At 48.7% G+C, this 26,120-nt stretch overlaps 1 protein-coding gene across 1 annotated transcript; it reads left to right on the top strand.

The window, feature by feature from the left end:
* The first annotated feature begins 19,691 nt into the window (after positions 1 to 19,691).
* On the top strand, positions 19,692 to 19,913 carry Sprr4 (small proline rich protein 4). Its single transcript, XM_078024959.1, has one exon. It carries the CDS (start codon positions 19,692 to 19,694, stop codon positions 19,911 to 19,913), a length of 222 nt encoding a protein of 73 aa, XP_077881085.1.
* The last annotated feature ends 6,207 nt before the right edge of the window (positions 19,914 to 26,120 follow it).

The following is a 26,120-nucleotide window of genomic DNA, read 5'->3' as shown; positions in this document are numbered from 1 at the left end:
CCTCAGCAGTGCCAGAAGTCCAAGCAGAAGTAAGCTCCTGGCCTGCGACCAGAGGCCAGTCCCCGGGGAAACAGAGCGTGAAGTACCCGGGGTCAGCGTCCCACCCCTCTTTCCTCGTCGGTCACGATGGACCCACTCACCCCTGCTTCTGGACGCAGCCGCCCTTCCCACTTGGGGCCATGGCAGCACCGGGATGGTGCCTCCTGGGTCTGTAGCTCTCCGTCATGAGCAGCTGCACTCCATCTCTGCCCAGGATCTGGCCCTCAGCCATCTCATCCTCTTTGCTGACGTGTGTCTACATCGCCCTCTGGAAACGTGGGCGGCACGCCCAGAACCCTTTCCCATCACCCTTCCCAAACAATTAAAATGGAACTCCTCTGGCCCTCAGTGTCTGTCTGACGATTCTGTTGTTTGGAAATGTTACATTCCTCAGGTTTCTTTTTGTCCCTCTTCCAACCCGGAAGAGGCCCGGTGCATGGGGAAGAAGAGGCGTGGGGAGGTGCACTTTTAAGGTGCTGGGGTATTTACAAGGGCCTTTCCAGGGTAAGGGGTGGAGGTGGGGGCTTCTGCAACACACACACACACATGGAGTCATGGAGCACAGTGCCCACGAGAATGTGTGCAAGGAAAAGCCTGAGCCCAGAAAGAGTAAGGGAACCCACCAATAAATTCTGACTCAGACAACACACTCCAAGAGCTGATGGCTCAAAGGGAGTCGGAGACGGGGCCTCAAAAATTCCCCCATAGGGGATTAACGGCCAAAGTGTCTTCAAGCTAACCTAATGTGTAGGACACCACCTACGCAAACCTACTACACCCAACACACGTGTATCCATCTGGAGATTTTTGGTCAGGGTCCCAGTTCTTCATATTTCTCCAGTTGGGTGTTCTCTGGAACTATGTCTTCCCCCCCTGTCCTCCTACTGGTCAATTCTCTGAATTCCTGAGTGGTCAAGAAATAAGCCAAACACACAGATAATCCAAACTTTTAATTTCTATTGCTTCATTTATCCACCCCCGTCCCGCTCCACCAGATCTCTCTCTTATAAAATAGTCCACAAACGGAGGCATTTGAATCTCAACCTCTACCTGCCTCCCTTTCATGCCTCCAGGTGGGCTCCAAGAGAATCACTGGAAACCAACAGACATACCCAAAAGAAGCAAGAGAAGACACTAATATAAACTAAAAGTCTGGCTTAACCCCAACACATACCCCAGGCTCTGGAGAATGCAAAGTCAGCTAAGACCAAATGTTTTCAGCATGGCCTCCCTGAATAGCTTTTCTTCATCATGGCTTTCATCTCCCCTCCATTCACCTATCAACCCATCCATCATCCATCCATCCACCCACCATGCATCCATCCATCTACTCACCTTCCATCCATCCACTATTCATTCATCCACCATTCACCCATCTACCCACCATTCATCCATCCACCATCTATCCATCATCCACTCACCATCCATCCACCCACCATTCATCCACCCACTCACCCATCCATCCATTCAACCACCATCCATCCATCCACCCACCCATCCATCCACCATTCATCCATCCACCATCCATCCATCCACCATCTATCCATCATCCACTCACCATCCATCCATCCACCCATCATCCATCCACCCACCATCCATCCACCCACCATCCATCCACCCACTCACCCATCCATCCATTCAACCACCATCCATCCATCCACCCACCCATCCATCCACCATTCATCCATCCACCATCCATCCATCCACCATCTATCCATCATCCACTCACCATCCATCCATCCACCCATCATCCATCCACCCACCATCCATCCACCCACCATCCATCCACCCACTCACCCATCCATCCATTCAACCACCATCCATCCATCCACCCACCCATCCATCCACCATTCATCCATCCACCATTCATCCATTCACAATTAATTCATTCAGTATCCATCCATCCACCCACCATTTATCCATCCACCATCCATCCACCCACCATCCATCCATCCACCCACCATCCATCCATCCATCTACCCACCATTCATCCACCCACCATTCATCCACCCACTCACCCATCCATCCATTCAACCACCATCCATCCATCCACCCACCCATCCATCCACCATTCATCCATCCACCATTCATCCATTCACAATTAATTCATTCACCATCCATCCATCCACCCACCATCCATCATGCATCAATATACTGCCCTCCCATTTGCTCCGACTGCAGTGAACGTCATGAAGATACAGAAGCAGCTCAGACTTCCACACTTCTCAGCTTAACAATCCCCATAAAGACCAAGCTGAGACTCTGCCAGATAAACCAAGAACAATTAGACAAAGCGGCATCTAATCAAGGGATGTCTGGAGGTGTACACTCCTTCCTTCATCCCTCGGAATTCAGAGGAGACCAAGAGGGAAGGCAATGAGAGTGGCTGAGACGCGGAAAGAGAACTGGACCATCTCTAGAGTCACAGCACCTCCCTCAGGGCTCCCAGAAAATATCTGTGCCGTGACAAAAGTGGAATTGAAAGTAGAGGCCGGGAGGGCTTGGCTAGGGAGGACGGCTCTCCAGAACTGGGCATAGCGTGAGCCCGTGCCGCGAGGGCCAAGACTCTCAGGAAGGCCAGTCCCCCACATCTGAGTCCAGCACAGGGCGGGAGGAGGACACAGCTACTTACGCTGGCTGCAGATCCCAGAAATCTGGTGGGACAGCTTCAGTTTTATGACCTACATCTAATGAACCTTTCCCCAGAATGTTGCATTTGACAGAAACTCAGCTCCGACACATAATAAAGCATTGGTAGGTTGTGTAGACTTTGACTGAATTTGTGGAAGATGGAGTAAACATTTCCCAACACTCAGGTATCTTATTCAGCAAAGTCTCCAGCCCTCTGTATTTATTATTTTCCCCAAATTTCTCTCAGGTACGTTCCTACCCCCTGCTTTATTTTCTTACACTCATGCAGCAGCTTAACACAAGGTTTAATTTTGTCTCTTGGGCTTTATTTATTTTCTCCTCTACTAATTATCATAGTTTGCATGTGTGCACATATGCTCCTATGTGAGCAGAGCAAGCAATCCTCTAGCAACTTCCTCAGAAGAGAAGAAAACCACAAGCAGCGAGCCCTGCTGATGCGTCTTTCCCCCATCATCTATCGGGTTTGGATACCAGAACAACCTTCTTTAGCTATGTGACCAGAAACTTCTAGAGCTTCTAGAAACTTCTAGAAACTTCTAGAACTTCTCTAGGCCTCATTTTTCTCGTCTGCATGGTGAGAACACCAGTCTCTTGGGGTTGTCAGGGATGGTGGGTGTTTAATGAGACAATATAATAAAGTAGACATTGTAGCATGCCACACAGTAAGTGCTGACAATTGTTAACTATCGCTTTTATTAGTCTTCTCCAAGACCAGAAGGAGCAGCAAGACTACAGGTAGCCTCTTCCCCACATTCCCATCAAGTGGAGGACTTGGGGTTTTCCCAGACCTTTAATGAAACAAGAGTGAGAGGGACAGGGCATATTGATGGATGGAGCAAGGACAAGGGTCCAAGTGAGTGTCCACAGAGGAAGCAAGATTTAGTCTAGGATGTAAGCACCGATTCGGTGGCTGCCCTTCTCTTCCCAATTCTTCTTTTTTGAACCCCTGTTCATGATAGATGTGTCCTCAAGGTGATGCTGGGCAGCTTGCAGCTTTGACCCACAGTGGTCTCCACCTGTCATTTAGTGAGGTCGGCTGCGTCTTATGAGGCAGATTATGCTCCCTGGAGGGCAAGGACTCAGGCCAATGAGAAAGCAAGCAGGCCGAGGGCAGGGGCTAGACTGACGTGGAGGTGCCAAGCCCGTGTGCACATCAGCCGTTCAACTCTGACACGCCCTGTCATGGTAGGTGCCCTTGTGCCCATGACTGACAGGTTCAGGGAAGGTCCTTATTTGATGGTAGTAATAATGTCTTGACAGCGGTGGAGCTGATCCACACTCAGGGCCCTCTGACCCTCTGACCTGTGTTCTTTGTAGTACAGCAGGTGTACTTACTGTGCCAGCAGCCCGAGACGCACAGAGCCTGCACCTTCCAGACTGGGAAGGCAAAGCCAGGCATGTTCACACACAGTCGCACACTCACGCTGTGTAACACGGATACACCCACGCAGGTTCAATATGTACCCAGTTCAGTTCACGAGGCTGGGTCTCGGGAGAATGTCTACGTTGTTCCATGGACTTTACAGACTGATATTGGGCATTGAGAGAAGAAGCTGGAGCAGAGTCCTAGGAGCTGGTGTGGAGACTGAGTGGGCAGCCAGGTGGGCAGGGGAGCTGTGGTCGTGTGCCTTTTGTTACAGAAGTGTTTTTAACGTTGTGACCATGGATCCAGCCACACCTGTGAGCAGACTGCCTCACATCGGCTGAACATCAGCCCTGCACACACTCATTGTCATGCACACACACACACTCTTGTTCCACACCCTTCTCAGGGCCCCCCATGAGGGCTCAGCACACCTGACAGTGACATGCTGTCATTACATACAAACAGGACTTCACACCAACCCCTACTGGCAGACACTCGAACACACTCCCAAACAAAGAAATGCCCTGGGAGGCGACATGGATGGTGTGGTACATACCATACAGAAGATCCACCCTTCCTCTTGGAGTCTGACCGATTTGAGGTCCAGTCCCCGCTTCCTTGCTTTTGCATGAGGTCACCTTAGCCACTCACTCCTGCTTTCTAAGCTATTCAATGAGACTAATAACTCCAACTTCAGGGTCTGAACTGAAGCTCAAGCCGTTTCTGAACAGGCAGGGCTGGCCTACCCTTTCCTCATTCTTCACCCACAACTAGGAGAGGTCCGGCTCAGCCCCCTGCTGCTGGGCACACACCCTGCTTTGCCCCAGGTGCCCAACTGGAGTTGGACTCTGCACAGAAGCTCAGGCTCGGTGACAGTAGTGTGGGGCTTGCTGGATTGTTTCTCCGCTTCCTTACAGTTCTGACTCAACCTGAGTGACTCACTCTAATCTCTATTTGCTATCTTCTTTTCCTAACTACTCACCCTCTTGGGAAAGCCTAACAGAGGTAAGTTTGGGGGTATCGGGGAGGCCACCCACGTTCTTCTGCATGGAAAAGCTTAGCTAAAACCCAGATGCATGTTTGCTGAGCACAACTCTCCTCCCTCCAGGGAACCAGCCCACATCCACAGTCTTGCTGCTATTTGAAAGCAGCAGGTTTGCATTACAAGCAAGGCTCTTAGTGGGATCTTAACACTCCATGATGGTCACTACTGCAACATAAGATACAAATCCTTATTTTGCAAATGAGGAAAGTGAAACTCAAGGAGGTCAAAAACTTTGCCTAAAACCATAGAGTTAGTAGCTGGAGAGCTGGGATTCAAATATGTCTGTCTTGGCACACAAAGACAAATACTGCATGACTTGGCTTCTGTGTGGAATCTAAAGAGTCAAACCTCAGAGCTGAATGGTTGCCAGGGGCTGGGGTGGAGGGAGATATTGGTCAAAGGGTTCAAATTTTCAGTTAGACGGGAAGAACAAGTACAAGAAATCTACTGGGGTTAACCTCAAGGTTAAGTTAACCCGGTCTCTAAGAGGGTAGGTTGTAAGTGGTCTCATACCAAAAAAAAAAAAAAAAAAAGAAGAAGAAAGCAAATATGTAAGTTAATGTGCATGTTAATTGGCTCCATTTAGCCATTCTACAACTTATAAATATTTCAAAATATCATGTTGTGTACCACAAATATATACAACTCTTGTCAATAAAAAACAAATAGAAACTTTTTTTTAATTGTTTAAAAGAAAAAAAAGATGACAACAAGAGAGAAATTGGGGGAAGCAAACTCAGAAACTTTCTACACTATCTTTGTAATTGTAATAATACTGTTGTCAGTCTAAAATTATTCCAAAATAAAATGACGTTTGCTTTAAAATATTACAGAGGGGCTGTGGCTGGGACTCAGTGGTAGAGCACTCGCCTGGCACGCGTGAGGCCCTGGGTTCCATCCTCAGCACCACATAAAAGAGTAAAATAAGGGTATTGTGTCCACCTCCAACTAATATATATATATATATATATATATATATATATATAAATTAAAAAATAAAATATTACACAGAGACAGAGAGAGAGAGAGATCTGCCTTTCACGCAAGTCCATCCTCTGACTCTGGGCCCAGGGTTAGGCTGAACTTCCCGCTGCGGCAAAGCTGGCCTTTCCCAGTGGCACTTTACTATGTTCCCAGTAGAGGGAGAACTGTGGGTGATGTCTACCAAAAGCCTTAGGTGCAGGTAATGGACTCCGGAACTGGGTAGGAACCTTTTTCTTGTCCATATTGGCTTGAGGAAATGGAATTAAACAGTCAGACAAGTGCACATTGGCCGGAGCGTCTTCCCTGGGGTGGGTAAAAGTGTTTTTTGAGCCTGGTGAAGAGCATCAACCGCATCCTCTCAGCCACTCACTGGACGTCTTTATCCTAGTTGCCACAAGAGACTGAATAGGGAGGGCGGCCTTTCCTTTGCTCCCTGTGTACAGAGCGTTGGGTGTACGTGGATGTGTGTGCATGTGTGTATGTGTGCAAGTGCATTCGCACACACATGTGTGCATAACGTTTTCTTTGTGAACGGTCAGGAAAGTGCCACCCACTAGCATAATCTTAATAAAATTTCCTGCCAGTGTTCCATCACATGCAGTTTGAGTCCCTCTGTGGGGACGGTTATGAAATCAGAATCTTGGTTTTGTTAAAGATGCTCATATCGACACTCTTAGAATAAACTGGGGTAGTCAGTAGAGTGGTGCTGGCTTGGCTTATCCCAGGGGACTTGTGGCCTAGCTTGCAGGGCCGGTGGCAGTAGGAGAGGCAGGGGGAGGGGGAGGGGAGAGAAAGGCTCAGACAGCAGGCCCGGCAGCCTTGCAAAGGGCTTGCTGCACCAGGCACCCACCGAGCCTCCCCTGCAGGTGCTGACCTAGGAGCTCATGCTACTGACCTGGGGATGATCGCAGGCTCCTGCCTCCTACAGGTTGGACCAAGAGGGACTGCCTGCCCCAGGGCTAGGAGCCAGGAAGAGCCTTTTGGGGAGAGAAGAGTAGGAGCTGATGAGTAATTAAAGCAGTCTACATGAGAAATAAATTAAAGACAATCACCTGGGTCAGCCATGGGAACAACCCCCGAGACCAGATGCATGGGCCTTCAGCCCATTTCTTGCTGCTCAAGATTCACCTTCAAGCTGGGCACAGTGGCGCGCACTTGTAATCCCAGAAACTCGGGAGGCTGAGGCAGGAGGATTGAAGTTTCAAAGCCAGACTCAGCAACTTAGTGAGGCCCTGAGCAATTTAACAAGACCCTGTCTCAAAATTTTAAAAAATAAAATAAAATAAAATGTCTAGGGATGTTGCTCAGTGGTTAAACGCCTCTGGATTCAATCCCCAATACAAAGAAAAGAAAAAAAAAGATTCCCCTTGCACTTGGAGATCTCTTTCTAAGCGTGTCTTCCTTCGCTGAAACCCTTTCCTTGGATCTAAAATGAAGCCAAAGCAGCCTTTAAAGAGGACTAAAGGCTCAGTCACCACTAAAGGCGAATCCACACAGAGGGTGACATCCGCCTGGTGTCACTGATCAATCAGTTTGGTGCTTTCCCAGCATGCGCTCTAGGGCCAGGGCACCCCAAACCTCTTCCCTTCCACCATGAGGCCACCTTGTCCTCCCATGGCACTTCCGGCTCTCCACAAGCGGGACATTGCTTCCTAACTTCTCCCTGTGCTGGGAGGTACAGTCAGGAGGGCTCATCGTTTGGAAGAAGACGGTGTGATTCAGTGCAAAGTTCAATCCTTGAACCAAACTGTCGGGGGCTTGAGTCCCGTTCCAATCATTTACTAGCTACACCACTTGAGGCAAGTTACTCGACCTCTCTGATTTCAGTTTCCCGTTGGCTGAGCAGAGGGGGTGCTTCTCTACCCACAGAGATGGGGATCCACCACAGGGGGCCTTGCCTTTTCTAGAGTCGCTGTTCAGTCAATGGAAGCCACTGTGGCAAGACCTCCTGCTTTCCACCCATACTGATCCTGACCTCCATATTGATTCCATGGGCCAGGCACCCACTCAGCCACTCTACCTCCGCCAAGCCCTGCTGCCATCCACAACTAGTCAAGGGACCCTAGGAAGAGGCTGACTTCAAGGGAACGTTGTCAGTCCCTTCCTCTGGGACAAATGTGCTCCAGCCTGGGAGGCTGTGGCAGGGGGAGGAGGATCAGCTGAGCACTCCCCAGCCCCCAGTTTCCCTGCAAAACGTGAGGTTTAAGGTCACCTGGGTCTCCAGTCCTTCCTGCTAGAAGAGCTCTGCTGAAATGAGAAGCAGGTGCACGGGCTGGTCGTGCCCAGAAGGTGGTGCTCTGCCCTATTTGCCTCGGGGCTGGACATGTGATGTGGTTTGGCACAAGGTCCTGCGGTCAGTCAGAAATTAGATGGTCTATTTATCTTCCCAAACACAGCCGTGAAGTCATTCATGAGAAAATTCCAGTTGCCCACAAACAGATGGTCCTTGTCACGTTATTGTGACCAGGCTGGTTTTCCTCCATACTTCCTTCCTCTCCCCTCTCCTGGCACATTCCCCACCTAGGCAGTCACCTACACACAAGCACATGGGTGCATGGGCGCACACACACGCACGACACATGGGCACACCCCTGAGTCACCCTCTTCTCTGCCATTAGGACACACTGGGCTTTAGCATTGACTTTCCCTTTGGCCAGAGTTAAGCAGGACTAGGAGGGAATCTCCTGGCAGTCGGTTGTTACACAGCTTCGTGTGACCGTCAGGACGGGCTAAAGCTATGCTCCTGTAACCCGGGAAGCACAGAGTCCAGCAGTTAAGACAAAGGCTCTTTTCTCACTGATGCTGCACGTCCACCGAGGATCAGCTGCAGACCTGCGACACACTAACTCAACCTTGGGGCCCGGGCTGACCGAGCACCCTCTACCTGGAACACGGTCAGTCCTTATGGGAGAAAGGACCACAGTGGACGATGGCTCTTGAGGTTTACCCTTGGTGGGCCAACGCAGAGGGACAAATGTCGCAGGCAGGAAGAGGCCAGGGATGCAAAACAACTGGGGTGTCTGCTGCCTGGAGTCAAGAGTTGTCCACCACAGACACCGGGAGAGTCACAGACTCTGGCTGAACCCTCACCCTAAGCCTAACTCTATGTGGTTTTCAATTTCTGTTTATTTTTGTGGTTCTTGTGGTTGAAAGCAGGAATGCCCTACCACTGGGCTATGTCCCCAGCCCTTTTTATTTTTTTTATTTTGAAACAGGGTCTCCCTAATTTGTCCAGGCTGACCTTGAACTTGAGATCCTCCTGCTTCAGGCTCCCGAGTAGCTGGGATTACTGGTGTGTGCCATTGCACCTGGCTCTATGTGGTTTTCTTAAACGTACATTTGATGTGTATCTGTTATAGACAGATAGGAGTCAGAGAAAAGTGGAGAATGTTCCTGCCTAAAGTAGTCACAGTTTCTGGATGTGGTGGAGGCTGATGCAGGAGGATCACAAGTTAGAGGCCAGTTTTAGCGACTTAGTGAAACCCTAAGCAACTTAGTGAGACCCTGTCTCAAAGTAAGGTCTGAGGTTATGACTCAGGGGTTAGCATCCCTGGATTCAATGCCCAACACCAAAAACAAAAGAACACAACAACAACAAAGTTCCAGTGGACCGAGGAACAGAGCACTGCCCAGTCTATCAAAAAGCAGCAAATCAGCGTCAGGACGGGAGCCTCCTAAGTGGAGACGGGAACGTTCAGGGAAGAAGCAGACCAGTTTCTGAAGTGCGGAGAGAACTCGTTAGGGGCAAGCATCCAGCAGAGAGAGGGGCTTGTCAGCAGGAAAAGGAGAGCACAGTCTCTTTAAAAATAAAAATAATCTGCAAGTGCTTTGCCGGCCTGTGGCTGGAGCAGGAGAGAGTTTGCATAGATAGAAGGAAGCCGGGGATGCTAGGGAGAAAGGAGGCTGGGAGGCTGCAGAGGGAGCTACGGCGTGGAGGGCCTCTGCCTTCACCCAGGCGTGAGAGGCCCTGAGGATTTGGGCATCGGGGGGGCTTGGTTTCCATGGACATAAGGTGTCGACCTGCCCCTTACCTTCCCACCCAGCTCAGGACGGGTGGACGTGGTGGTGGGTGGGGGTCGTATACCAGTGTGCAGAGCCCGGGCAAAGCCACAGGGTGGCAGCTGCTCAGAGCCTTGGGGACCCTGGTTCCAAATGAGTGTCTCTCGGTCATCAAGGGACGCTCTCTGAAGCCGACCCGGGCAGCCCTGGCTTGCTGTCTTATGAAGCCACTTCTGTGGTCGCAGAGCAGGGCACCAACTAGACAAATGGCCTAGATGGTCCCGTCTCCTAATAGGTCTGTTTGTTGGGTTCCCTGCCTCAGCCCCCGTCACAGCCTCTGCTGATCCCATCCCTGGGGCCCAGGGAGAGTCAGGCTGCCCATGGACAGTGTGCCACAGACGGAAATGTCCCCGTGCCCCAACCGTCTTCCGGGAAGAGAATTCCTGCCTGCCAGGGCTGCTTCTGGCTGGCCTTTAGTTAAGGCCACAGCCACTGAGCTCAGTTGACCAATGACAAAGATTCTTTGCTTGTCCAGACTCCAATCAGGCTTCGGAAACTTCTCCTAGGCCCTTCTTTATGTCCCTGTAAAACCCAGTTTTAGCAAAGAACTCAACGTCAATTTAGCAAGAAATAAAAATTTTTAAAAAAAATTTAAAATAAACATTAAACATTTATTTGTAATCATGATTGATTATAATAACTAAAAGAGATAAAATGAAGAAGTGATGGTCCAGCTCTTACAATACACTTCTTGGGGGCTCCTACACAGAATGTTCTGTCTTTTTAAACGTTTTTTACTGGTGCATCATGATCCCGTGGAGTAGTGGAATTCGCTGTGACCTGTCTTATGCCTTGGTTTCCCCGTCCTTGATACCCAGATGCCCTTAGCATCAAAACAGCTTCCTTCTCCTGCACTATCCCCCAGGGTAGTCTTATCTGTCACCCTGGCTTATCCCCCACAAGAATCTTGTTGGGGTGGTTGAGCCGCCATCACCGTGATCCACGGTGCTTCCTGTCAGTAGGTTTCTGTCCACTGACTCCCACCCTGTTCCGGGGCGATGCGTTCCATCAGAGATGCACTTGACGAGGCTGAACGTGAAGCTCAGCCCAAACCCCCCCTCCCCCACGCGGGGTCCCTATTCCTTTCCACCATAGTTGCCCTGGATGAAGGCTTCCTTAAGGGACTTTCCTCTCTCCCTCCGTCCCCTCCGTCCCCTCTCCTTTGGCAGCACTAGGAATTGAACCCAGAGGCGCTCTACCACCTAGCTACACTAACGCGCACACCTTTGTGTTTTATTGTGAGAACAGGGTCTGCCCTCCAACTTCCATTCTCCTGCCTCAGCCTCCCAAGTTGCTGGGATTACAGGTGTGCACCACCACATCCCGTCCTTCCTCAAGTTACTTTAAAAAGTGTCGCTGGATATTTTTCGACATCTGGGATGTAGATTATAGGGAACTCCTCTGAGTCTTCTACCTTTAGGCGCCTGCCCCAGGGGGGATTGGCTTTCTTACATATCTACCTACTTTCTCTCTTAGGCTCTACTACACACTATGCATGTTCTTTTACTTACTATTACCTGCTTTTCAAAGCTAGCCACCCCCCAGCCAGCCAGCGTCCTGGTCGGGAAGTCAGTTGGTGAACACTCCACCAGCCAGCTGATGAGGTAGGTGAACTGACCGGTCACGCAGTCGGCTTTCTTCTTACTCACAGCTCACCTACTCACCCTCCTTCTCCACCTGCTCCCTCACCCACCCACTCAGCAGCACCCTTTAGTCACTGGATCACCTCATGACGAGCCAGTCCACCAGGTGGCCAGCCAGCAGCTGCTAGGGCATCGGCTCTGCACGAACACCCCCCTGCCCCAGTATGTTGACTGCATAGAAAGAGCTCCCCGCACACGCACGTCTGTGTGTAAAACACGCAGGCTCCAGGCCTCCCACGGGCAGAAGATGTCCAGCGTGGGTTTCCAAGGTCGAGAGGGACAAGGGCAACGCGTGTGGTTGGGACCGACAGGGAGAACTTCTGAATCTCCAACCTGAACTTGGGAATGTAGGTTAGTCCACGAAGAATCCTGGGACTTCTTGGGTTTGCTTGTAAAGCCAAAATGTCCAACAGTGGGTTTACAGTTCAATGCAATCGTTTATAGATCATTTTACCCATTCATTCATGTATCTGTGCTTTGGTTCAGGTTTCTGGGCAGGATATAATATGTGCATGGCCATGGTAGGGGACAGATGATAAGTAAACACAAGGACACGTGATGGGCTGAACCATCTCCTGCCCTCAGGGAACTCATGTTTGATGCTGTCTCCTATTCAGCTCATAATACACCCCAAATCAAACATTCTAGGCACAGTGCTCCAAAGACGTATCAACAAAGATCTGCAAGGGTTGTGCAGAGGAAAGCACATCTGTTAATAAAGATTAGGAAAAGGAGTCAGAAAGAAACACATTTGAGATGGTTCCCGAAGGTTGAATTTCCCTGGGATGTTTGGAGACAGGATCATCACTAATGGATGATACATAACCATTCGTTATGAATTAGCCAGAAACTAGGATGAAGCAAGTGCAGCATGATTACGATAATAACAAGGAGCTGCCGCTAGCTCAATCGGACATTCTCTCTTTGCTAGACAAGTAGGTAAAATGCAGGAGCCCTGCAAGCCCCAAGCCTCCGCTGTCTTCTCCACCAAGCCCTGTGCTCCTCCTACGAAAGTCCCTTCAGGCTGAGCAAAACCCCATTGTGCAGGTGCGCCACACTTTCTTTATTCATCTGTTGGTGGGCATCTGGGCTGCTTCCACTTCTTGGTTATTGTGAATTGCGATGCTCTAAGCATTGGTATGCATGTATCACTGTAGCAGGCTGAATTTAGTTCTTTGGGATAAATACCAAGGGGTAGGATAGCTGGGTCATATGGTGGCTTTAACTCCTATTCTTTTTGAGGAATCTCCATGCTGCTCGCCAAAGTGGTTATGCTACTTTGCAGTTCCAACAAAATATGTTACATTTTCCCCCACATCCTCACCAAGAATTATTGGGGTTTTTTTTGTTTGTTTGTTTAATTTATTTTCTAGTTATAGATGGACATAATGTCTTTATTTTACTTTATGTGGTGCTGAGGATGGAACCCAGTGCCCCATGCATGCTAGGTGAGCACTCTACCTCTGAGCCACAACCCTGGCTCAATTACTATACCTGATGATTGCCAAATTATGTCCTCTGCTGGTTAATGGGTGGAACTGGAGAACATCACGCTAAGTGGAAAAAGCTAGGTAAGGAGAGTCAAGGTTGAATTTTTTCTCTTCTATGTGGAAGATAGAGAATAAAAAGGATCTCAGAAAAATAGCAGGGAGACCAAGGAGAAGAAGGAGGGAAGGACATGGGGAAGGACCGGGGAACGGAATGTACTGAATTGCACCATATCCATATACAAATGTGCCACAATGAAATATATAAATTACAATGCACTAACCCAAATAATGATCAGCAGAGCACGGGAATCAGGGGGAGGGAGGAGGGGGGAAAGGAAGGTACTGGAGAATGAGATTGATCAAATTACATCATGTGCACATACAAATACAGCATACTGGATCCCATGTTATGTATGATTGTAATATACCAATAATAATGGCTTAGTCAAGAAATCAAAAACAAACAAACTCCTCCTCATCAACCCAAAGCATTCCTTTTCCTTCTCCTTGTTTGTGTTTGTGTGGTTTTATTCATAGAAATAGCACAATGGATTCCACTGGTCCCCACACGAAGCCCTCAACAACCTTTTCTCCAAAACCAGAGTCACACAAAATGGAGTGGAAGGTTAAGTGGCCCTCCTTGTCTCCGTGGGATGCCTCCCGGCCCCAGGTCCCTGCTTCCCCGCCACTCCGCTGTTTACCTGCAGGGTGAGGCTGGGCTTTTCCAGCTTTGACTCACCTCCAGAAAGGAGACTCACCTGTGCCCTCCCAGCCCTGATGGAGTCACGGGCACACACCTGTTCTCAGGCGCCCGCGCTCTCAAGCAGGCACAGGCAGAGCCTGGCTTCCTGGTATGGCTTCATGTGGTCCTCTGACCATGAGAGAGCAGCACAGCAGGACTCAAGACGGGCCAGGCAGCAGCTCGGGGCCAGGCGTGGCAGGTGGGGCTGGGAGAGGAGAGGGAGTCACCTTTCCCCACCGCTTCCCAGGGCTCGCCCGGCCTGGAGGGGTTATTTAGATGGGGTGATCTGAGGGTGCCAGCGAGTCTCCCCTCCTACTTTGAAAGAATAATCCACTGACCCAGCCAGTTAAGGTGCCTGGAATCCAGCCACTGTAGCTTGAAGAGAGACGTGGGTCGGCCCTGGCAGGGAAATTCTGGATAAAGCCGCCACCACGGGAGCGGGTTTCCATAGACTGCAGGAAGCTTCCTTCATAGAGCATTGTGAACACTGCATGTGGAGGTGCTTTATTAATGACTAGTACAAATGCACCTGTACCTGGTCGTGTGGGGAGAGAGACCAGTCAGGGGACAGGTTTACTCGAGTGCCACGGAGGCAGACGGAGGGAGACTGAGGCAGGAAGAGGGGGAGTCCCCAGAACCAACATGCCACCTTGTCCTCATGGAGCTTCTGCTAAGAAGCTGCCCTTCCACTGGCTGAAAAAAGCCACAAAGTCAGGAGACTGTGATTCAAACCCAGCTTTGACATTGACCTTGGCATGACCTTGGGCAAAGCAAGTCTCTGCTCAAGTGTCATCTTCCCTCTCTATGGAATGAGGGGAAGGTGACCAGCAGGGAAGTCGACTGCCAAGGTTTTAAAAGATGTAACTTATGGGATGCACATGAGATTGACTGTGTTTGGGATACTTCCATCTAGCAAGCCTAGCCCCTTCATGGCCAGGTTTAGAGCTAGGTGTATCATTAAGGTCAGGGTCAGGATTAGAGACTGGTTTTGGTTAAGGTTTAGGGTTAAGGCTCATGTTTAGGTCTCTGTTCTGAACCTCCCTGGAGCAAGAAAACTAAGCTTCTCTTACCAGCCAGAGTTCTAAGCAGGAGTTGTCTATTGATAAAGTAAGTGGCCCGTGATCAAACTGGGAAAATTAGGAGGACTGCAATTTATTCCAGAGAAGCAACGCGGCGGAACGAGACACAGGGGAGGGAGCTGCCCGTTTGTTCCTACGTGAACCATGCACACTGATGTTTTCCAAGGGCCAAGCCTGTGAATGTGCCGCAGTCTGAGTGTTTACCAAGTCTGTCTTGCTGTATACTTCCCTGGAGGAGAGTGTGCACGGAGTGGGAGGACGGAAGTGTGGGGTGCAGGTGAAGAGGAAGTTGGGGTGCAGGTGGAGAGGTGGCTGGAGATGGAATGCAGAGTCCAGAATCTGGAGCCCAGAATATTCCAACCTTAATGTTGATAGGTTTGGGAGGAGGAGAAGGAGGTCTAGTCTCTAGAGAGAAATTAAGGAAAGAGTCTGTTTTTAACTGAGGTTATTCCTGAGAAATAGGAGTATTCAGTCTACATATGACAGAAATCTCGGAAAAGCTTATTAGTCCTGGTTCCTACCAGCGACAGTCACGTGTCCACTGTGGTGATGAATGTCCCTGGGTCATTCATCCAGGTGTTGAGCTGGTCCCTTAACTTCTTTGGGTCTGTTTTTACAAACTGTAAAATCGGATTTTCATTACACAACAGAATTGTCATGAGGCTTAAATGAGGCAGAGGGTTTGAAAAATGCTTTGGAAAGTATTTTAAGGTCCTCCTACCATTTCCCAGGCTTCTTTCTATTTTTCTGGAGATGACAGAAATCAGCACAAGAATGGCCTCTTGTTAGGCAGGACCCTCAGCTGGGGCAGTGACCAAAGATGGGTCAGCCTCCCAGATAGCCCCGCCCCCCTCATTCCCAGAGGCCAGAAGGCCAAGGGCAGAACTCAGTTCCCTCCTGCCACCTGAATAGGGTCCCGAGGATTACTAGGTTTAGCAAATAAAGATAGAACCTTCCATGGAAAGATCTCCCATGTCCTTGGATAGGCAGAATCAACATTGTCAAAATGGCCATCCTGCCCCGTGCTATCAAAAGCTCTATACGTATTTAATGCAATTCCTATTAAAATTCCAAAGTCATTCTTCCTAGAAATAGAAAAAGCCGGCATTAAGTTCATTTGGAAAAATTAGAGGCCAGAAGAGTCCAAGAAATCCTTCGCGAGAAAAGTGAAGCAGGAGACTTCATGATAGCGGACCTTGAATCACACCGCAGAGCTGTAGGAACACAAGCACCAGAAGAGACGGGAAGACCAGGAACAGGAGACCCAGAGACAGCCCCCCTCACTGCAGCTCTCTCACGCTGACAGAGGCACCAGGAATGTGCACTGGAGAAAAGACGGCCTCTTAACAGATGGTGCTGGGAAAAGGGGAAACTGGTAGTCGGAGAATGAAATCGGACTTCTGTCTCTCCCCCTGCACGAAACTCAGTTCAAAGTGGATTGATCAAGGACCCAGGCATTAGACCCGAGACCCTGCACCTACCACAAGAGAATTTAGGCCCAACTCTGCATCATTTGGTTTAGGAACTGATTTCCTCAAAAAGACGTGTAAAGCCCAAAAAGTAAAATCAAGAATTAATACATGGGATGGTATAAAACTAAAAAGCTTTTTCCCAGCAAAGGAAACGGTTGATGTGAACAGAAAGCCTACCGAATGGGGGCCAATTTTTGCCACCTGCACCTCAAATAGAGCATTAACCTCCAGGATTATATACAGAACTCAAAACAACAACAACAACAACAAAAAAAAAACACAATGAATGAGCAGAGGAACAGAACAAACACTTCTCAAAAGAAGAAATACAATCCATCAACAAATACATGAAAAAATGTTCAACATCTCTAGCAATTAGAGGAATGCAAATAAAATTACACTGAGATTCCATCTCACTCCAGCCAGAATGTCAGTTATCAAGAATACAAGCAACAACAAATGTTGGCAAGGATGTGGGGGAAAAGGTCCACTCATACAATTGCCTGTGGGACTGGAAATTGGTACAACCTCTCTGGAAAGCAGTATAGAGACTCCTCAGAAAACTTAGAATGGAACCATCATTTGACCCAGCTATTCCACTCCTCAGTCTATACCCAAAGGACTTAAAATCAGCACACTACAGTGACACAGCCACATCAATATTCATAGCAGCTCAGTTCACAATACCAAAGCTATGGAGCCAACCTAGGTGCCCTTCAACAGATGAATAGATTTTTTAAAATGTGGTGTACATACACAATGGAATATTACTCAGCCATAAAGAGAAACGAAATTATGGCATTTTCTGGTAAATGGATGGCACTGGAGACTATCATGCTGAGAGAAATAAGCCAGTCTCAACAACTAAAGGTCCAATGTTCTCCCTGATTTGTGAATGCTAATACAAAATAAGGGAAGGGGGATGGAAGAAGAGAAGTTCATTGGATTAGACAAAGGGGAATGAAGAGAAGGGAGGAGATGGAGTTAGGAAAGACAGTGGAATGAATCCGACATCACTTTCCTATGTTCATACGTGTATACACGGATCACGGACCACCACAGGAATTGGATCTGAACTAGAATAAGTCATACTCCATGCATGTATGATATGTCAAAATACACCCTACTGTCATGTGTGTCTAAAAAGAGCAAATAAAAGAGACATTTCTATTTCAGGTACATGATGTCCCAGTACCATGATGACTCCTGCATTATTTGGGACATTCTTCAGAAAGTTCTTATCTGAAATTCAAATTTAACTGGAGGTCCTGTATTTCATTTGAGGAGTCTACCACGGAGGCCAAGTCCTATCCCCCCCTCTTTGGCCATCCCGAATAGCCTCAGCAGCCCTCCTCCCTGGGGAGGACAGCAATTAGCATCAGAAACAATGTTTCCATCTTTGGCAGAATTGCCCCAGACCTCCCCGTGCCCTTCTCCTTCTTCCTTCTCTCCGTCTACCAACGGCTCCTCAGATTTGCTTTGTTTAAAGATCTTGAGTTCAGCCAACCCTTTTGGTGGGTTGACCAGCTCAGGTTGGGGACCCAGAGGGCTAGAACTATCTGGTGGGTGGTTTGCATCAAAACAGGCCAGTAAAGCAAGTCTCTGAGGAAGTGCAGGTGGGAGAAGTGGGTGAGGAATTCCCTGGGAGCAGGTCATCGGGCCACGCCAAGGGCCCGGGGCGGCTCGGGGGCCTTTATTAGGGTTCCAGGAGTGGCTGCCCTGGATCTGCATTCACCTGCTCTCCAGGGTCTGCCTTGCTGCCTCCGGTAAGTGAGATGGCTCCTGTGCCCTGGGATTTGTGGGCTCTTTCCTTCTCCTTGAACTGCTCTGAGCCGCTAGGCCAAGCTCCTCTCCTGTTGTTGGGCAATCAAGGAAGTGACAAAGCTTCTTGACAATTACAGAAATGTGACAATAATTATTACTTAGGAAATCCAAATGGTCCTTTCACACCATGGCTAGACATGACATTTCCTGATCCGGGGCTTAACTCTTTAGCAAGAGAATCTTTCTCATGAAGAGGGAGGTACCTAGGGCTGCAGCATTTGGTCACAGCTCTGAGTCCCCTCTGGACTTTTCTCGTGCTCTGGTTTGCCTTTGGGCCCGGCTGCAAGCTTCAAACTTTGCTTTTTTTAGGTTTACAAAAGCAGTCATAGTGGACACTGCATTTCATACTGCACGTCCCTCGCTATTCCAGTTGCCACCCCTCCACTTGATGGGACCTATACTTCCCATTTATAATCACCAATTTGTAAGATGCGGAGTTCTGCCTAGAAAGAAAGCCAGAGATCCTCATTAGAACTAAGAAGGCCTCAGAGAATGTTCAACCTGTATTCTTCCTTAAGGGCACAGAGGTTCAGGGAAAGCAGAGTGCCCGCAGGTACCCGTGGCCAGCGACTGGCCGGTTTGCATGGGAACCCAGGCCAGAGCCTGGTGGTTCAGTGCTCTTTCCTTTGAACCAGGCTGTCTCTGTTAAAACACCCTCCTCAGATACTTTGCCTCTATTTGGCCCTCATGGTCCCCAGTTCTCATGGAGGACTGGAACCTCCATGCGGCACCCATGTTCAGTGACTCCCCTTATCATTCCGAGGTGCGTTAGGGGTGGAGTGGGGTTTGGGACCCAGGCATCTGTGTCCCTGCTTAGCGCACCTTCACACTGCCCTTTGAGACAGAGGCTGCCCTGCCTCCTTCCTCATCCCTCCCTCCCTTCCTGTCCACACTCACCATCTGCACTGTCCAGGGCGGCCAGTCGACACGCCCAACAGTGAAAATCTCGCTCCTTAAACTTTCAAAAGGCCTGGGCTTCCTTCCTCAGTCCCCCACCACACCTTATTTCCTGGTGAGACTGAAAGCAAATCACGGGCTCAGTTCAACCCGGAGTCCATGGGAGGGCCAAGGAAGATGGGAAAGCTGAACAGCCCAGGAGAAGGAAGAGGGGAGAGGGGGAGGACCTAGTGGGTGGCGTGTCCAGCAACCCACTGGTCACCTCGAAGCAGTTCATCATGGGTCCCGTCCCTGCCTTTGAGAGGAAAGCACCCCTCTGAGAGCCAGGCAGCACGAGGGAGGGAGCCCGTCTCATGCACCCTCCGTGGATTCCCTGCAGACTCACCTGTTCCTGGAGCCATGTCTTCGCAGCAGCAGCAGCAACATTGCCCACCCCAGCGGGTCCAGCAGCAGCAGGTGAAGCAGCCCTGTCAGCCGCCGCCTGTCAAATGCCAAGAGACCTGTGCACCCCAAACCAAGGATCCGTGCGCCCCCCAGGCCAAGAAGCAATGCCCACCCAAGGGCACGAGCCAGCAGAAGAGTCCCTCATCCCAGCAAACTCCCAAGAGTAAACAGAAGTGAGGATGGTGGGGGCCACCACCTGCTGCCGTCCAGGCTACCGAGGGCCTCGCCCCCGCCTGCTCTTCATCCCTCCAGCTCCAGATCTCCCCTCCTCCTCCTACTGGGGTCCAAGGAGCCACTGTCAGAAGGTCCTCCCATTGCACCTCTCACCATGAGCCCCTCTTGGGCTCCGGGCCTTTTCTGTATCCCACCCTGAGGATCTCCCAGGTGGGCGTGAGAAGGAGCTCCTCCTCTGCACCCCCAGCTTGGCCGTACCTGTGGCCCCTCCATCTCCCCAGGCAAGGAAACTGTCTGGGCTTTTGCTGGGGCTCTACCCTGACATGAGGGTCCCATCAGAGAGGATGCATAGCTTCTGCCTCGACACCGTCCCCAATGCCCCCCGTCTGCACTTCTCTTCTGCTTACCTGCTAATAAATTGTGCTTCATGTGGTAGATCTGTCTGCCTCCTGGGATGACTGACCCTTCCCACTCTGGGGCCCAGAGGTAATATTTGGGGAACTGAGTGCGTGAGGAATGTTCCCGGGAGCTCAGAGCGTCGCCGTCCGGGCTCACTTGCTCTGCTAACGACAGTGGGGAGGTCAAATCCAACACGTCTCCAGTTACAGACGAGTGTGAGCTCAGTCCTCCCCTCGGCCCAGGCTGGTTTCCCAGAGCTATCCTGAGACAGTCGGTCCTGAATCTCAGGCTCCTCTTTGAAAGTCAGAGTCATTTTCTTATTCAGGAAAATCTCTCTCCAGAGTTTGTTCAAAGTATGCAGAGCTTGGTTTGGGCAGCTTGGCCTCACCGACGCCCTATTTTTGTAGTTGGGAGTCTGACCTTCCTAACTTTAGCATGAAGCTAGTTTTCCTGTATTCAAAAGCAGCAGCAAACCCCCAGGTGTAAGCAGAGAGGAGCCTTTGAAGGAGAGAGCCGGGGAGGGACAGCTAGACACACAGCCAGACTTCCCCTCTGGGCTCTGTTCTTCTTCAATCTTAGTTGCCACCACTGGCAACACCGATAATAAGTTACTTCCTCTTTAACAAACTGGCCTCAAACACAATTACTAACCACCTTCTCCATTTGCCCTTAAAAATCACTCTCCATGGCTGACATTCGTCACTAATAATGACTTCAAACTCAGGGGGTGTCAACGTTAAACAGGAACACCCAACTTTGCAAATCCAGGATTCACAGGCCGGGGATGTGATCCAGTGGTGGAGCCCTTCCTCGGCATCCAGGAGGCCCTGAGTCAATCCCCAGCCCCCAAGAACAAATAAGGCTCAGAAATGCAGGTCTCTAACCCCAAGAAATCTTGGGCAGTCTTTCTGCATCCCAACCCCCACATCCTGAAATAGCTCCCCTCGGTCAAAGACTGGGGCCTCCTGTCCTCCCAGCCCCGACCAGGTCTGCGTCCCGTGGTTTTTAGAGCTCTGTCTCCTAGCAAGGCTCTGGCGAGTCCTCCCACAGACTTTTGTGTTCCAGAGCTCACAGAGTCACACAGCTTCAGCTACTTGGACAGACTTGAATGGAAAAAAAAATAAAAATAAAAAAAGCTTCTGCATTGCCCGTGGCCCGGGTTATTCACTCCGTAGGGGGAGAAAGATGCCAAGGCTTCCCCACCAATGGCCAGGGACAAAGTCCCGTCTTTTTGGGAACCTGTGATTACCCATTCAAGAAATCTGCTCATGCGATCCCTCCATTCTAAGGTGCACAAGACCATGCTGACTTACATTGAAATCCCACCCGAGCCTGTGGTGAGAGAGGTGGCACCCGGTTCCCTTGCACATAAGGTAGATATGGTCAGAACACAAAGGAATGTTTGTTTCAACTCCTTCATTGACCAAAAAGAGAACCCAAGGACTCTCCTAGGTGCACATGGTAACAAGTGTCTGTGGCCCCAGCTACTCAGAAACCTGAGGACAGAGGAGCACCTGAGCCAAGGGGTTTGAGACCCTGCCTCAAAACAGATTCTCCCCCGATTTCTGTGTACTTTACAGGATCAGAACTTTTGTATCACACCAAAATTCCCCTTTAGACCCAACCACACCACATCCAGCCACACCAGATAATCCACGGTTCTCCAAGTGCATCGTTCCGTTTTGATGCCATGGTTTTTCATTCATGCCATTTCTTCTGTATAGAATACCAGTTCTCCACTTTTTTTTTGTTTAAGGTCTCATTTTAGCTAGAAAATTTTGGTTCGAATATTTCCATGGAAACTCACTTCACATTTTAGGAAGAACTGATAACGCCCATAAGCTTTCGTGACACTTCATAGAAATTTTGTCAATGTAACTAAGCATAGGATCATTTTTCACTATGATCATTTTATGTGTTTAATTCTCCTGTTACATTATGACCCTTTGAAGCATAAGGAAATTATGGATCTCACTGTCCCCCAATGCACAAAAATGCTTTTTAGAAGTACAGAAGAAAGAAGTGCTTCTGAGTAGAATAAGACGGCATTCCAGTGTACCTCTGCGCCAAAGCTGTGAGTTCTCTGCTCTTTCCTGGGGTCCTGAGGATCCAGAGGTAAGCCGTGGACTACAGACAGAGCACAAGAGTGAAGCTCTGGGTTTGCACTGTGCAGGACCCTTACTGCAAGATTCATTTTGGCTCGACATTCCCGTGGCTTCAGCCCATGATCCCCTGACCACAGAGCTTTGGGCCTCTGTTAAGGTGTAACATGCCGACAGGGAGCTCAGGGTAGAGCAGAGGTGCTCCCCTCGTGGTGGCCAGAGAGCAAAGAAAGATACAGACAGGAGCCAGGAACAAAATAAACCTGCAAAGGAATGCCCCCCGTGTCCTACTCCCTCTAACTGGACCCCACTCCTGTTTCCACTACCTCCCAACGGTGACTTGAACTGGAGACCAAACCTATAGCTCATGTTCTTTGGGGGGACGTTTAAGATCCAAACCATAACATTCTGCCCCCCAGCTCCCGAAAGTTATGCCTGTCTCCCACTTAAAATGCATTAAGTCCACCTCCAAGGTCACTATGTTGTGGTGTGAACTGATCAATATAATCCATAAGTCATAGACATCGGTTATAGATTATAGGAATAAGGTAAGATAACATAGATGAGCAACAGTAAGACCTAAGTTCATGCATAAGTTCATCAGGAGTAAGTCTCAGCAACAGAAATAAAATCACGTAACTGTAACCCACGGGATTTAAGCCACAGGAAAAAGCTTTGGAGCAGTGAAAGGTGGTACGTCAGCATGCCAGTACAGTTACAGATCGATACAGGCTGATAGGTTAATAGAGAGGTGGACAAGGTTAAGTCAGTAGAGTCGGGAACAGTTGTGTTAGCTTGATCAGGTAGACACAAGGCTTACAGATGTCAGTAGTAAAATGATGAGTAAAGGACAGAACTGTAAGCATCAAGTAAGTTACGAGTACTGGGACCGCGGGATGGAGCCACTTAGTTTATGTAAACAAAGTGTGGCTGTGGGGACTCCATCTTAGCTGTTCTGGACTGCATCGAAGTTTTTCTCTTACTGTGAAGAGGGACCTGCAGGATCCATTTCTGAGAAACAGAAATGAAAGCTGTCTTCTTTAAAAAAAAAAAAAAACCCTCCTTTCCTGTACTTTGTACCCCACAGAATGTGCCCAACTCTAGGATATGGTGAGCTACATCCTGGGTTTGGGTACATTTATGGGTCTACATGACTTTAAGATAGATTATCGCCCCCGCTCAGCTGAAACACAGGATTCCGTTGTCTAACATTTGCTTGGACCCAAGATGCCGTTAAGCCAACTGCTTTTTTTTTTAGCTTCTTTAACTTGCTAACTGGAAAATCCCGGTCCTGCTTAGGTCCCACTAGTCACTGTTTTAACTTCTGTGACTAGCTTGCTGACACGACCCTAAACGAGTTGTGGTTTTCGTCCTTAAATTCCCAAGACACAGGCCAGGAAGCTGCCGTCCTCCCACAGAGCATCAGTCTCTATGGTGGATGACAGTCCCTGGCCAGGGACCGCAGAGGAGCCAATCAGCTAGATGTTGCTGGGGCCGCTGTGAGCCAATCATCAGCCAGCAGCTGGAAGTTTGCTGGCAGCTGGAAGTTTGCTGGGACCCCTTGGGCTGTGGCTCTCAACACCTGGGCAAACAGGACAGCCCAGAGCTCTCTCCTTAAAGCAAAGTCTCTCCAAGGGGTTTGCACTTTCTTCACCCCGAGCCTGAGACGGGTGGCCTCTGGCCAATTCCTGAGGTGCCCTCAAGGCATCTTTGACCCATTGTCCCATTGAAAAGTCCTTGGCTTCTAAGTAGCATTAATCTCTTTAGCAACCCCAACTTTACACAAACTTTTTTTCTGGCTGAGCTGCAAATTCTTGAATCCTTCCACTCTTTCTTACTCGCTATCCTCACTGTGAATCCGCCTAAAAGTTGGCAGAAATACCCAGGCCAAGCCTGAAGGCCGTGCTGCCTTGACATTTCCTTTGCTAGATAAGTTAGTCCAGCACCTTCAAATTCAACTTCACACACAGTCTCAGGTCACAGTCAAAACTTACACAAGTTCTCTGTCAGAACACTGCACAAAGGACCGCCGGTCTAATCCCGAGCAGGGGTCTCTTTCCCATGCAAACCTCGTGAACACAGTTTTCCTGGCTGCATTACTATCAGCAAACTGGTCTTCTGAGCGTCCATCAGAATTGTTCTTTAAGCTCTGTGTACAATATTCCAGAGCTTCTCCAGCCTGTGTCTCCAAAGCTTTCCAAACTCTCCCCACAAACCAATTCCAAGAGCTTATGAAACTAGGATCAGATGTAGTCACAGCATGACCCCATAGTATGACCCCATTCCTGGTAGCAATTTTCTGTTAGCCATTTTCTGTTACTGTAACAAAATACCTGAGAAAATCAACTTAGAGCAAGAAATATTTATTTGGCCTCATGGTTTCAGATGTTTCAGTCCAGGGTCATTTGGCACCCTCATGTTGAGCCTTTGGAAAGGCCAAAATGGGGAGCACAAGGTGGAGTGGAGATGCTCACCCTCATGGTTGCCTGGAAAGAGAGATGGAGGTTTCAGGAAAAGAATGAACCCGTCAGAGGCACGCCCTCCAGCCTGTGACCTGCTTCATCCACCCAGGCCCCACCATCAGCTGGAGACCCAGCTTCTAGCACAAGGCCTTCGGGAGCATTTCAGATCCAAACCCCAATAGCCGCCATTGTTGGGGGAGAACTGACTGGAAATGGATGTGATGGGGTTTCCTGGGATTTTGGAAAAGTTCTCAATCTTGTGAACGGTACACATTTAAGAGTTCTGAACTGTCTTGTTGGTTAAACCCCGATGTAAAAGTGGAGACCATTTTAAAAGTATCAAGTTCCTTAAGTAAATTTAATAAAATTTAAAATAGTAAAGAGAAAAACTATAAGGTAACTAAAAAAGGGATGCACTATTTCCATGTCTTGGAAGACATTATGTGATGGAGATGTCCAGTCATGCTTAAATTGATATAAGACATGCAATTTAGCATGGAACTCTGATCTACTCTACAGGTCAATATATTAGCTCAAATCAAAAAGACAAAACCATGTATTGGTAAGGACATGGGTAGTTTGGAACTTTCGGGAACTCCTGATGGCTGTGTAAATTGGACACAATTTCAAAACACAGTGTTTTTAAAGCTGAGCACACGCGTGCACATTCGAGTGATTTCATTACTATATTTCTATCATGTCTACACGATAGAAATGTATATACATGATTGCTAAAATTTCCTGTATGAAAATGTTTATTATAGCAGTATCTGTAACACCTCTGGTTGATAATATCCCAAATATTCATTAACAGAAGGATAGACAAATTAATTGTGATGTATCCATACAATGAGATACCCAAGGACAGTGAGATCAGACAAACTACAACGTATGAAAGGGATGAATCTTTCAAACATAATCCTAAAAGAAAGGAAGCAGGAATTAAAAGCACATATTGAATGACTCCAGTGTACAAAATCAGAATGACTAGAGGATGCTCTTTACAGGGAGCTGGTTTAAGTTTTATCTTTATCTGGGGTCTGGTTAAATGGATGTGGCCGCTTTTTGAAAATTAATAAGCTGTATGCATGCACATTTTCCAATATAATAATATTTTTCTATTTTTTTAAAAAAATGATTATATAAAGTTAAAAAGTACCTAGGCAGCATTTCCATTCTAATGAACTTAAGTGATTTTTCTCATTATCCCTTCACTAATTTCCTACCCCCCCATTTTATCTTCAATC

The sequence above is a fragment of the Ictidomys tridecemlineatus genome, chromosome 11 (genome assembly GCF_052094955.1).
Source record: "Ictidomys tridecemlineatus isolate mIctTri1 chromosome 11, mIctTri1.hap1, whole genome shotgun sequence".
NCBI lineage: Eukaryota > Metazoa > Chordata > Mammalia > Rodentia > Sciuridae > Ictidomys > Ictidomys tridecemlineatus.
This window is presented reverse-complemented; position numbering and strand designations above follow the sequence as displayed.

Excerpts from the sequence above, each read along its gene's own strand:
- Sprr4 (XM_078024959.1), top strand. The coding sequence starts at position 19,692 with ATGTCTTCGCAGCAGCAGCAGCAACATTGCCCACCCCAGCGGGTCCAG.